The 14,810-nt window shown below is 38.0% G+C and overlaps 1 protein-coding gene across 1 annotated transcript in view; it reads left to right on the plus strand.

Moving 5' to 3' along the window:
- The window catches only part of ENTHD1 (ENTH domain containing 1), a 120,011-nt gene that overhangs the window by 59,913 nt on the left and 45,288 nt on the right, over positions 1-14,810 (plus strand). The window contains exon 5 of the mRNA XM_006150754.2: positions 9,550-9,676. Within this exon, the coding sequence (XP_006150816.1) occupies positions 9,550-9,676 (127 nt within the window). The remainder of the gene's footprint in view (positions 1-9,549; positions 9,677-14,810) is intronic.

Raw genomic sequence — 14,810 nt, forward strand, 5'->3', positions numbered from 1 at the left:
TCATGATCATCGCTATTTTTTCCTTACTTTAAAGGAGCCCACTGTTACGGATTTATACCATTCCACATTTTATATCAGTGAGAAAAAGTGGTGTCCTCTCAAAAGAATTTTAGAAGCTGGATTTTCCCTTTTCAAAGCATTACTATGTCATAACAATATCCCATCATCCTATCAACAAGTATCTCCTCTTATTACTGTCAGGATTATTTGATGCAATCTAATGTGTCCTTTGTAGCAGAAGACAAAATCCAGCCAGTTGAACAGTAAATCTAATTGTTGTTGCCGCATGTACTGCATAAGAGGTACTGCATCTACATTGAAATTCTCATGTTCCCAATACAGAATGAGAAAAGCGATATTGTTGATTGCTTAGACAGAATGAGGGGTGCTTAAAAATATCTTTTGGAAATTTAAATAGAAACCTTTTTAACTATTCTCTTTTTACACATGAAAGAAATATGATCTTGAAAGTGGTAAATAACAATTCTTAACAGAACAGAACTTTCAAAAGTACTCGCCTAAGTGTTAGTTTCAAAACTAAGGAAAGCCTTGAAATTTATGACAGACATGATGTCTTCTCTCTGCATATTTTTCAGAACTTATTATTAAATTTGCTAATCAATAAGGCTAGTTGTAGCTTTTTAAAACCTCAAAAGACCTTCCTCCTTTCTTATCTGAGGAGATTGAACAATGAGGTTGTGATTTTTTTGGTCTCAGTTGTTTCCATAGCAACAGATAAGGGTGCTATGAATTGGTTCACACAGAAGTAGAGCTGACCAAAACCTTCAGTTTAGTTGCAGGTTATTAACCTGATAGTGATAGATAATAAATGTTTATTTCCTATTGCTTCCATTTATTATTTTGCTAAGTAAAGAGTACTGTATATAATTTTTTGTGGACTTATTTCTATGCAATTTATTTGCAAAAATTTACACCCTTCCAAGTTGTTAGAAAAATGGAAATCATACCTCTTCTAATTATGTTAATTCATCATTCCTTTATTTCTTTGATGCATTATTGCTTTATGCTTTAGAGTCCTTTTTTATTTTCACATTTCTTTTTAAATTAGAAAATACTAAAAAAAAGTTCAAACAACACAAAGGGTAAAGAGTGGAAGCAAAGTTTCTTTTATAATCTTCCATACTTTGCAAGTTTGTTTCCTCAGAAGCAGCTACTACTAACAATTTTTAATATTTTTTTGGAATTTTTTTGTGTCCACATATTACTTTTGATATGAAATCATTCAATATATAATTCTCTGCAACATGCCTTGAACTAAACACTATATCTTGGACATCTTTCTGCATAATAAATATAATCATTCAATACAGGCTGTTACGAAATATGCTTTTTTAAGTAACCTGCATGTTATGAACATATTTCTATATCAGTACATATAAATGCACTGCATTTTTTTTTTTTTAAGGTTTTTGACGTAGAGCATACATGTTTGCCGGAGAGAGACAGAGAAAGAAATCACTCCCCAATGGGGATGGTCATGCTACAGTTCATTCTCCTTCATTATCCTCTCAAGATTTAGGGCATGAATGCACATGTGCCTGGCATGATTTTCAAGCCACCAGGTCCAGGACTCATACCAGAGTCGACCTTGAACCACCACACCACTTGCTGGCCCTGTGCTGCATTCTTAATGTGTAAGTGAATCTTCTCTTTTTGTCTATTCATAGCAACAATGTAGGAACAACTCTTATGCACGTATTTTATGATGTTGTTCCAGAAATTGAGTTGAAGTAAAAAGAAGTTTAACTTTTAAGAAGTTTACCTTTAAAAGAAGTTTTAAAAAGTACTACTTAATTGTCCTCCCAAAAATTGTACCAATTTATATCTACCAACAGTGTATCAGAATGACTTTTATTGTTACAAATACTGAATATTATCTAATTTTTATGTTTTTGTTAATCTGAGGGGTAGAGAATTTTTTTTTTAATCATTAACTCTATTTATATTGTTTGCTTATTTTCCTGTTTGGTTTCTCATCTTTTTCTTGTCTATTTTAAAGAGCTGTTTGTCTGTTAAGAATTAGCTGTTTATCTGTTTCTTTGTCTTTTTATTTTTAAATAATTATTTAATTTTATTTATTCATTCATTTATTTTAATTTGACCAGAGAGAGATACCAAGAGAGAGAGGGAAAGTGAGAAAGCAAGTCACCAGGCCCAGTACTTGAACCGCGGTCGGCCATGGGGAGTGTCCAGCACCTTAACCACCATGCCACCTGCTGGTCCCCTGTTTCTTTGTCTTTTCAGTTTCAGTTTTTCATTCAATTTTAGGATTTATTTGTGGCTTGTTTTTTTTTTTACTTTTAGAATTTTTTTAAAATGTAATCTTAGAAAAACTTTCTTATTCTAAAAGTTTATAAAAAGTCACACTACCCTGGCTTAAAAAAAAAAAAAAAAGACTATTTTAAGAGCCATTTTAGGTTCACAGCAAAATTGAGCAGGTGGTTAAGAGATTTCCCCTGAACCAGCCCCCATATACACACACTCTTCCCCCTCCATCAATGTTCCCTACCAAAGTGGTACATTTGTTACAATTAAAGAACTTAGAATGATACATCATAATCACCCTAAAAGATTTTTGCTATAGGGTGTATGTGCTTGCTAGAGAGACAGACAGAGAGACAGAAAATAAGACATCTCCCCCTCCCCCATGGGAGGGGATGGCCATGCAGCAATCCCTTCTCCTCTGGTCTCCTCTCAGGATTTTGGGCATGCACGTACATGTGCCTGGAGTGAGTTTCGAGACACTGGGTCTGGGACTTTAACCATGGTTGGCCATGTAGGAGTCGAGTGACGTAACCATTACACCATCTGCTGGTCCCTAGGGTTCATTCTTGATGTTGTATGTTCTGTGGGTTTGGACACATATCCATCATATACATCATAGAGTTGTATCAACGCCATAAAAATCTTCTGTGCACCATCTCTTGATCCCTCCCTCCCCCAGCCCCTGACAACCACTGATCTTTTTATTGTCTTCATAGTTTTTCCTTTTGCAAAATGTCAGATACTTGGAATCTTATTGTTTACAGACTTTTGGATTGGCTTCTTTCACTTTGTAATATTGCATTTACAGTTTCTCCATGGCTCAATAGCTTATTTCTCTTTAGTGCTAAATAATATTCCATTGTCTGGATGTACCACAGTTTATTTATCCATTCATCTACTGAAGGACATCTTGGATGCTTCTAAACTTTGGTAGTTATGAATAAAGCTGCTGTAAACATTCACATATAGATTGTAGTGTGGGCATAACTTTTTAATTCATTTCATTAAATACCAAGAAATGGGATTTTTGAATCATATAGTTTTATGATGGTTTAATTCATATATATGAATATATATGTGAAATATATATTAAATAAGTAAATATGAATGATTATAACTATATATGCATTAAAATATACATATATTTATATAAAAGCATTGCCAGAGAGCATCTGTACTTATCAGAAAGAGAGAGAGGGAGAGGTAGAAAGCACCCCTCAATGGGATGTAATCATGTCAAAAATTCCTTCACCTCCATTTCTCTATACTGTTAAGATTTTGGGTATACACACACACATACTTGCACCAAGTATGTTTTTCAAATTGTCTGGGCTGGGACCCAAACCATGGCCATGTGGGATCTGGCTTCCCCTAACCGCCAGGCTACAGAGCCAGTTATGTGTATGTATGCACATGTGTGTGTATATGTATAAATAGATATATATCTTATCTACTAAGAATGTGTTTTTGGTTAACAGGGAGTATTAGAGATCCACTTAAAAAAAAAAGAAAAAGAAAAATTACAGAGAGAAAGGAGGAAGCATCTCCAGTGGTGCATGGTCATACCACAATCGATTCTATTCCATTTCTCCATCCTTTTGGGATTTTGGGCATGCAAACATAGGTGCCGGACATGTTTTCCTAGCCACCGGATCTAGGATTTGAACTGTGGGTGGCCATATGAGATCTAGCTCCCTTAACATTAGGCTACCTGAGATCCACTTTTATATTTTGTTTTGCTATAGGGCATGTGCACTCACCAGAGAGACAGAGAGAAAAAGTGAGAATTCACTCAACCTACTGGGGTGATGGCCATGCTACAATCCTTTCTTCATTCTCCTCTCAGGATTTTGGGCACACATGTACTCGGAGTGATCTTCAAGCCACTGGTCTAAGACTTGAACTACTCAGTCGACTATGTGGGATTCAGTGCTTTAGCCTCCACACCACTGCTGGGCCTCTGAGATCCATTTAAAAATTTTTTTTCTTTAGTTTGTTATAGGGCATATACACTCCCTAGAGAGAGAGAGAAATCATCCCTTCTCTGTTCTCCTCTTGGGAACTTGGGCAGGCACGTGCATGCACCTGCTGTGATTTTTAAGTCTCCGGTATGGAACTTGAACTGCTGTGTAGGATCCTGCTGCGTCAACCCCCATGCCACCTGCTGTCCTCTTTTATTTTTACAGATGATAATCAGTTATCTCACATCATTTGTTGAATGGTCCATTCTTTTCTCTTTGATTTGAATTGTGGTTTCCATCACATAAGAAATTCTCATTTAGTTCAGTTACATTCCTGATTTTTCTATTTGTTTACACTTAAGAAGGAACATGTAATGATACATTTTAAAAAGATTACACATAATGGAACAGAGGGAATAAGGTGGGGAGGAGGGATAGACACTAGATTTCTTTGAATATACCCGTTTTTAGATCTGTCATTAGAACCCTAGAAATAGTTTGCATAACCATAAACCAAAAACTAATTCCTAAAAACATAAAATTAAACAAAAGCACCTTCCATTTAGTTGGTGTTTTTGTTCTGCCATGTTGGCATTTTTGCACTGAGATTACTGTAAGAATAATGTGGGCTGAATCAAATACATACTCATGTGATACTCTTATTTGTATCACCTTTGGGATCCTTGAACTCTGGGATTCTTAGGACTAGCAGATGGCATAATAATTACATTGCTGGACTCCCACATAGTCGACCATGGTTTGAGTCCCAGACCCAATAGCTTAAAACTCACTCTGGCCGCTTGTGTGTGTGCCCAAAATCCTGAGAGGAGAATGGAAGAGAAGGGGTTACAGTGCTCTCAGGGGTGATGTCTCATTTTCTATATCTCTGGCAAGCGCATGTGCCCTATAGCAAAAATCTCTCAGAAAAGAAAGAAAGGAATGAAGGAAGGAAGGAAGGAAGGAAGGAAGGAAGGAAAGAAGGGAGGGAGGGAAGAAAGAAGGAAGGATGGATGAAAGAAAGAAGACAAGACGAGACAAGACAAGACAAGACAAGACTGGAATTCTCAGCATAGGAGAAAGAAGATAGGTATATAACATAGAAGAGATTGTCATAATTGGATAGACTTGAATTGGAAGTGTAGCAGTATGCAATCATTATAATTCATCATATAAACAAGCTAAAGGTAAAAAATCATAGGATGGTTTTAACTGATGCAGAAAATCATTTGACAGAATCCAGTACTCTTTTATGGTTTTAAAAAATGCTCAGCGGTACCAGAAGTTGACATAATAGCTATGTTGCTGGACTCCCACGTAGCTGACCACGGTTTGAGTCCCAGACTTGGTGGCTTAAACTCATGCTGGGCATGTGTGCATGCATGCACAAGATCCCGAGAAGAGAATGGAGGAGAAGGGATTGCGGTGTGGCCATCCCCTCTGGAGGGTGATTTCTCACTTTCTGTCTCTCTGTCTCTCTTTGTCTTTCTGGTGAGCACACTCGCCCCACAGCGAAAACCTCTCAAAAAAAAAAAAAAAAAAAAAAAAAAAAAACGGTGGCCAGCAGTTAGCATAATGGCTATGTCGCTGGACTCCCATGTAGTTGACCGCGGTTCATGTCCCGGACCTGGTGGCTTAAAACTCAGGCTGGGCGCTTGTGCGTGCGTGCCCAAGATTCCGAGAGGAGAATGGAGGAGAAGGGATTGTGACATGGCCATTCCCCGTGGGGGGTGATTTCTCGCTTACTGTCTCTCTGTCTCTCTCTGTCTGGCGAGCGCACGCGCACTATAGCAAAAACCTCTCCAAAAAAAAAAAATGCTCAGCAAACTATGTTTAATATCTTTAGCCTTCAGGAAAATTTAATTTAAACACACAATGAAAAATATTTTTAGGAGAAATTTTTTATTATAGGGGACATGTGCTCACCGGGGAAACAGACAAAAAGCAAGAAATCACCCCCAGGGGAGATAGTCACTCTGCGGTCCCTTCTCCTCCACTCTCCTCTTGGAATTTGGACATGCCCACACATGCACCTGGAGTGAGTTTAAAGTCACTGGGTCCAGGACTCAAGTTACGGTAGGCCCTGTAGGAGTTCAGCTTGTCCATCTGCTGGTCCCCATACAATGAAATATTAAACTGACTAAAAAGTAGTGACAATACCAAATGCTGGTGAGGAAGTGGAGAAATAGGGTAACTCATATACTAATGGGAGGCAAAATGGTACAGCAATGCTGGATAGCAGTATAGTAGTTTCTTATGAAATTAAACATGGACTAGCAGATATCCCATCAATTGCCCTCTTGGACATTTGTCTCAGAGATATGAAAAATTGTATCTTATGAAAAGCTGTACACAAATTTCACAGATAGCTTTATTTGTAATAGCCAGTTCTGGAAACAACCCAGGTATCCTTTAACAGGCTAAACAAACTATAGTCCACCCATACCTTGGATATTACCCAGCAATGAAAAAGAAGGAACTATTGATACAATTTGGATGGATCTCCAGGGAATTATGCCAGGTGTAATAAAGCGAATCCCAAAAGGTTATATATTGTGTGATTCCATTTATTTAGCATTCTTCAGGTGTCAAAATTATATGAATGAAGAACAGAGTAGTAGGAATAGATCAGTAGGGGTGGTGGGGAGAAGGTAGGTAGGACAATGAAGGGCATCCGGAAGGATCCTCATTTTTGAGATGGAAGTATTCAGTATTTTGTTAGTATCCCGGAAATAATACTGTGCTATAATTTTGTAAGATATTCCCTCTGGAGGAAACTGGGTAAAGGATACTCAGTATCTCTCTATTATTTCTTAAAACTGAACATGAATCTATAATCTCAAAAAAGTTGTATCTTAGTAAGTGGCAGATCACTTTGAAAGTTAGTTTGGCAATTTTCAGTGCAATTAAACAGTACCTATGACCCAATTCCACTCCTATGTAATATCAAGAAATAGTGAGCACACTTGTCCACAGAAAGGTTTGTACAAGCTTATTCATAGTAGCTTTATCCATAATAGCTGGACTTTGGAAACAACCCAGATATCTATATTCTGGAGAATGGGTAAACCGTGATGTACTCACACAGTGGAATACTTTTTTTTTTTTTTTAAGAATCTTATATTAGACAGGATACAACATTTAAAAAAATAATTATTTAACTTTAATTAATTTTTTTATTTTAATTTGACTAGAGAGGGACAGAGAGAGAAAAAAAGAAATAGAGAAAGTGAGAAAGCAAGCCTCCTGGTCCAGGACTTGAACCGTGGTCATCCATGTGGGAGTCCAGCACCCTTAACCACCACACCACCTGCCAGCCCCCTGCAATGGAATACTTTTTACCAAAAAGGAAGGAAGGAAAAAGGGGAAGAGGGAAGGAGGCAAGGAGAACCAATAAGCAAGAAAACATGGATAAGTCTCAGAAACATTAAGTTTCTGAGAGGCAAAACTCACTGATGGTGATAGAAGGTGGAATAGTGGTTATGGGTTGGGGATGGTATCAGCTAGAAAGGCACTTGAGGAGTCTTTCTGCACTGAAGGAAATATGATTACAAAGGTGAATATTCATTGAGCTCTCCATTTAGTTTGTGCATTTTACTGTATGTAATTATACCTCAATAAAGTACTGGAAAAATTATCCCCAGTTCACAGAAATAAAAGATATCATCCAGGCCCACACTATATATTTTATTTGGATCCTCTGTCAAACAAGCTGTAGAAATATCTATTTATGACTATGAAGACTGAAAATCTCAACAATTTATGATCATTGATGACATTAAGGAGTTCTCATGAAATTTATGTGGTATAGTTAATATGTTTAAGACTTCTTATATTTAGAGATTGCTATCTGAATATTTGTTTCATCTCCAGATATGTTGAAATCCTAACCCCAAGGTGACAGTATTAGGTGGGATCTTGGGGTGGTAATTAGGTCATGAGGACAGAGCCTTCATGAATAGGATTAGTGCCCTTTAAAGAGAGGCCCCAGAGAGCTCCTTGGCCAGTTTCTGCTGCGAGAGGTTGTACTGAAAAGGCAACTGTGTAGGACACAAGCCCTCACCAGGTCGTATTTGTTGGCATTTTGATCTTTGACTTGCCAACCTCCCAAACTGTAAGAAACACATTTCTGTACTTACAAGGTGTCTAGTTGATGATACTTTGTAATAGCAGCCCAGAAGGACTAAGACAGGGATACATATATAGAGAGATAAGTGATTTATCTAGGATTTGCTTTAAAATAAAACAGATGGAGAGTACTAGGGATATAAATGAAACAAGATTGGCTGTGAATTGATTATTATTTAACCTATGTGACTGGATTGATTATATGGTTTACTTTTGACTTCTTTTTTTTTTTTTTCTTTTTTTGGAGAGGTTTTTGCCATAGGGCGCGTGCGCTCGCCAGACAGAGAGAGACAGAGAGACAGAAAGCGAGAAATCACCCCCCAGGAGGGATGGCCACGCCACAATCCCTTCTCCTCCATTCCTCCATTCTCCTCTCGGGATCTTGGGCACACATGCACACACGCCCGGTGTGAGTTTTAAGCCACCAGGTCTGGGACGTGAACCGCGGTCGACTACATGGGAGTCCAGCGACACAGCCATTATGCTAACTGCTGGTCCTTACTTTTGACTTCTTGATGCAAAGCTAAAAATTTAAAATATGAATAAAATTATTACCAATGAAACAAAAAAAATGGCTTTTGAGATAGTATGTTCTGAGGATGATCAAGGGGGTGATAAGAAAAAGTAATGCCGTGGACAAAGTTATTGCTTTGCTTTTTAAAAATGATTTATTCATTTATTTATTTAAGAGTTGCCTTGTTTGTTTTTTGTTTGTTTTGCCATGAGGAGTATGCACTCACCAGAGAGAGGCAGAGACAGTGAGAAGGAAAGTGAGAAATCACTCCCCATGGGGATTGGCCATGCTGCAATCTCTTCTCCTCCATTCTCCTCCTGAGATCTTGGGCATGGAATGCACATGCTCCTAGCATGAATTTTAAGCCACCTTATCTGGGACCATGGTCAACCTTTGGTCGGCCATGTGAGAGTCCAGCACCTCAACCAGGCCCCAGGATTATTACTTATCTTCATAGGGTATCTTCAAGAAATGGGGATTTCTAAAGATAGAAAACCATTCTGCACTCAATAGACACCCAAATGTATTGATAACTCATTGGTGAGATACTTAAAATGTGTTTATGATTATGTTAACACATACAGACACATTGCATAAACCATCTATCTGGTGAGATTAATTTTAGTTTATTCCTCTCTTGTGTTCTGTCTTGTTTTCTGCCAGGATTTAATGCTATTTTATGATGATGATGATCCAAAGCCACTTTTGCCAGCAATACCTACCTCTGTTATCTCTTCAAATACGTGGTTGTCAGAAGGGGAAGCAGAAGTTTATAACCTCTGGGATGCAGGTAAATTGATTAAGTAATAGGAACTTTATTCAGAAACACGAATAAGAAGCACTGAACAGACTTAATTTTTTTTTTTTCAGGGTTTTTTTTTTTTTTTAGGGTTTTTTTTTTTTTTGAGAGATTTTCACTGTAGGGCGCGTGCGCTCGCCAGACAGACAGAGAGAGACATAGAGACAGAAAGCGAGAAATCATCCCCCAGGGGGGATGGTCACGCCGCAATCCCTTCTCCTCCATTCTCCTCTTGGGATCTTGGGCACGCACGCACACGCGCCCGGCGTGAGTTTTAAGTCACCGGGTCCGGGACATGAACCGCGGTCGACTACGTGCGAGTCCAGCGACATAGCCATTACGCTAACTGCTGGTTCCCAACAGACTTAATTTTTTTTTTTTCCGGGTTTTTTTTTTTTTTGAGAGATTTTCACTGTAGGGCGCGTGCGCTCGCCAGACAGACAGAGAGAGACATAGAGACAGAAAGCGAGAAATCATCCCCCAGGGGGGATGGTCACGCCGCAATCCCTTCTCCTCCATTCTCCTCTTGGGATCTTGGGCACGCACGCACACGCGCCCGGCGTGAGTTTTAAGTCACCGGGTCCGGGACATGAACCGCGGTCGACTACGTGCGAGTCCAGCGACATAGCCATTACGCTAACTGCTGGTTCCCAACAGACTTAATTTTTATTTTCAGATTTTGTTTTGTAAAATATAGGAACAATTGCCTTTTATTTAACTTTGATAATGAGGGATATGATAAATACAGCCCACACATGGTCATATAATATTATTTTATCATTTATTTCAATGTTCTTTTTTATTTTACTTTTTTATTGTTTTATTTTAAAAACTTACTATAAACCTTTCATCTTTCGCAAATGGTTAAAAGAAGAAAGTTATTTTTCATTTCTTTTCTTGTTTTTATTAATTTCTTTTTGATGAAGAGTTTACATTTTCACGTCTTTAAAAGCAGGCATTAAGTGAACATGTGAAAAGATAAGATTCATAACATCAGCCTCTAAATAAGAGGCAAAAAGACTCTAAAAGAAAAAATGATGCTTATTTGGAAATAGACATTGCAATACAGAATATGCTTGCCATAGTAATCTATGGGCATATTCATGAAGGTAAGGGAAGAAAAACATTTTAAAAAAAAAAAAAGGAATTACTCAAGTTGTTTTAGGACAGTTGTCCTTGGCTCCTGGGGTCAATAGCAAGGATGATGGTTGTATAAGGTTGGACAGGCAGTTTCTGGGCAGAGGTCTTTGCAGAAGTATCCTTTGTGTAAGGTCACAGTGGCCTTTGTGCAAAGTTGTAGTTCTGGCAACATCCTTGTGACAGTTTTTGTTGTTGGGCATCTGTGCATAAAAACCATACCCTCCATGACCTTCTCTGTCTTCATTTATTTATTTGTTAGGGTTTTGACACCAGGGACTCTATTTTGATTCTGACAACTTTCACAATGGTATCCTATGAATTGGTTCATCATCTCTTAAATTATGAACGTTAGAGAAAGGCACAGTTTAAAATGATTCAAAACTGATCTTGAATAAATTACACCATTGAATCCCAACCTGGCTGTACTGTTACTCAAAATCTTTCAGGATCTAATTGTTTCACTGTTGAGCTACTCCATCCTGTCTGTTCTCTAGAACTCTCAGTTTCCACTGCATTCTTCCTCTTGATTTTCTCAGAAAGTACGATGGGCGGTCTTCTGCCAAGATGAGAATGAAATGTCCTCATTAATATCTTTCATCCCCTTACATATCTCTGCTTTTATGTACATCCAGCATCCTTTACCTCATTATAGAAGTGGCTCTTTTCTTTCTTTCTTTCCTCTTCTTTTTTTTTTTTTTTTTCCTGGAGAGGTTCTTGCTATAGGGATGTGCGCTTGCCAGAAAGACAGAGAGGGACAGAGAGAAAGAAAGCAATAAATCATCCCCCAAGGGGAGATGGCCACGCCACAGTTCCTTCTCCATTTTCCTCTTTGGATCTTGGACACGCATGCACATGCGCCTAGCATGAGTTTAAGCCATCGGGTCCGGGACTTGAAGCATTGTTGACTACATGGGAGCCCAGTGACATACATGGGAGCCCAGTGACATAGCCATTACACCAACTGCTGGTCCCAGAGGTGGCTCTTACATTTTGAGTTCCATCTTCTCTTCTTGGGCTATGCACCTCAAATTTTCTTCATATAGACCCTCAAGATTCAAAATATAAAAGCTCTAGTTTGCTAGTATAGATTTATTTTCATTTACAAGTTTGCATGTACTGGCTTTTCTTATAAAGCCAGTTGTGAGGACAATGAGGATATTTTAATAAAGAGTAAAATAAGAAACGGGGTTATTTTGATATTTGTATAAGGATGGCATTATTTATATAGAACATTAGTTACAAGTGGTTATAATTTTCGGACAACTTGTCTTCATGTCCTCGTAATGCATTTTAAGTAAATGCAATCAAATCCAGAAACTTGAAAGAAGAGCAATAAAGAAAACTTTTTCATATTCTAACATCCCATAACATTTTCACCTACTAACATTTTTTAAATACATTTTTTTTTTCTGAGCAGTTTCAGGTTCATAGCAAAATCGAGCAGAAAGTACAGAGAGTTTCCATATGGTCTCTGGTCCCCCCACCTACACACACACAGCTTCCCCTACTATCAGTATTCCACACCAGAGTGGTACATTTGTTACAAATAAATGAACCTGTTTTGACGTCATTATCACTGTAGTTTACATTAGAGTGTAGTCTTGTGTATTCTGTGTGTTTCAACAAGTGTACTATGACTTGTATATATTATAGTACCCAACAGAGTAATTCAACTGCCCTAAAAATCCTGTGTACCACCTTTTCATCTTTCCCACTCCCTACTCCTGACAACCATGATCTTACTGTCTCCATAGTTTTGCATTTTCCAGAATGTCATATAGTTAGAATCACCAGCGTAGTGCCTTCTCAGATTGGCTTCTTTTACTTAACATTCAAGATTGCTGTGTCTTTTCAAGGTTTGATAGCTGAGGGTTTTTTTTTTTTTTTAATATTGAATAAGATACCCCACAGTTTATTTATCCATTTACCCACTGAAGGATATCTTGGTTGCTTCTGAATTTTAGTCACAATGAATAAAGCTGCTAGAAACTTCCATGGTAGATTTTTGTGTAGAGTAAGTACCCCCCACCACCACCCCAATATTTTAATACAAATGAAATCAATATCAGAAACAGTCCTAAAGAGGAAAAAAAAATCACAAAACATGTAGTATAAGGGATGATCTCACCATTCTACTTGGCTAAGTCCCATCTTAATCAAAGAGACTTTTTCTATTTTTAAATCTTCCAATCTTTCCTTGACACTGGCCTCAGAGAAATCTTGGAAAAATGCAGATTTTAGCATTTCACTTCTCAGCTTAAAAACTTTTTAACAGTTCTCTACTGCCAATAGAATAAATAATTTTTTATACTGTCATATAAGACTTTTTATAGTCTGGCCCCAGTCAATCTTGCTGGCCTCGTCATCCAAAACTGCAATACTCACAATGCTTTGTAACATTCCATTACTTGTGTAGTTTCTTCCTTTTAGAATGTCTTTGTTCCAGCGACTGGCTGTGTAACACATTGCCCTAAAACTCGGTGGCACACAATATTCATTTATTCTGCTTGTGGATTCTCTGGGTCAGTAATTAGGACAGGACACAGTAGGGATGGCTTGGTCTCTGTTCCATGATATGTATCTGGACCTCAGCCTGGGAACACAAAGATTTGGCCAGGGATCAACTCAAGGCCTTCTTCCTTATATGTTTGGCAATTGATACTGGCTTCGGCTGGGGACCTCAGTTCTTCTCTACATGAGCTTCTACATGTGGGCTCTCTTGTGGGCTAGTTGGGTCTTCCTCACAGCATGGTTGCTGGATTCCAAGGGTGAGCATTCTGTGAAAGGACAAACCAGGCAGGGCCTGAATAATCTCAGAAGTCATGCTGTGATATTTCCATACTATTTGGTTCATCAAGGCATTCACAGAGTTCTGCCTAAGATCAGTGGCGGGGGATCCCATCTGCCCGTGGAGGAGTGTTGATATCATATTGAAAAAAAAGCATATTGGGTGGGTTGTATGTTGATACAGTCATCTTTAGAAGATATAGTCTACACAATCTTCTACAAATTACAGGTGACTGACAAAATTCTACTCAAACAGCAAGACCCTACAAAAATGTTACTACTGCTATTGGGTCATCAGGAAGGTCATGACATATTTTTGCATAGAAAAATACCTCATGACTTTCCCAATGACCTATTATAATGACCCTTTCTATATGCTAAACTAATCTCTCTTTTTATTATGTTCCCACTGGACTTTTCCCACACCTCTGTTACAGAATTTATCATTTTGTATCACAATTATGTTATACATTTTATTTTTAAATTATATAATCAGTAAGTGACTGTATCATTATTAAAAAAAAATAGATGAGGCTAAGTGCTCCTTTGATTTTACTTACCCCAACATAGGCCCTTCCCCAGAGTCAGCTGTTATCAATTAGGTGGTTAATTTCTAAACTTATCTCTGTGTAGGTACTTGTAAGTGCCCTTAGAAGTATATAGACTTGATTGTGCTTTATTTTGTATTAGAACATAGTTCTGTATTTTTCTGAAACTTTTTTTTAACTTAATATCACTTGGTGGGCCAGCCAATGGTGGGTAGTGAAGGTGACTGGATCCCACGTGACTGACCGTGCTGTCAAGAGTTCTAGACCCCTTTGGCTTCAGAAACACATCAGGTGTAAGTGCATGTGGGCCCAAGATCCTTAAAAGAGAATGGAGAAGAAGGGATTGCAGCATGATCATTCCCCTCAGGAGGGTGTTTTCTCACTCTCCCTAAACCCCATCTTTCACAAGTGAGTGCACATGTCCTATAGCAAATTTTTTTAAAAAATCACTTGATCATCTATCAGTATGTACCAATATTTAAAAATTTAACATTTGTAAAAACTCCTGCAATAGCTGAATATTACAGTTTATTCCCCTGCTGATAGACATTTTGTTGTTTTATATTTATCACTATTCGAAATAATGCTTCAGTAAACAGCCTTGTGCAAATATGTGAGTGTTTATTTAGGGTAGATTCCTAGAAAACTAG

Source organism: Tupaia chinensis, unplaced genomic scaffold (genome assembly GCF_000334495.1).
Source record: "Tupaia chinensis unplaced genomic scaffold, TupChi_1.0 Scaffold000294_5, whole genome shotgun sequence".
Classification (NCBI taxonomy): domain Eukaryota; kingdom Metazoa; phylum Chordata; class Mammalia; order Scandentia; family Tupaiidae; genus Tupaia; species Tupaia belangeri.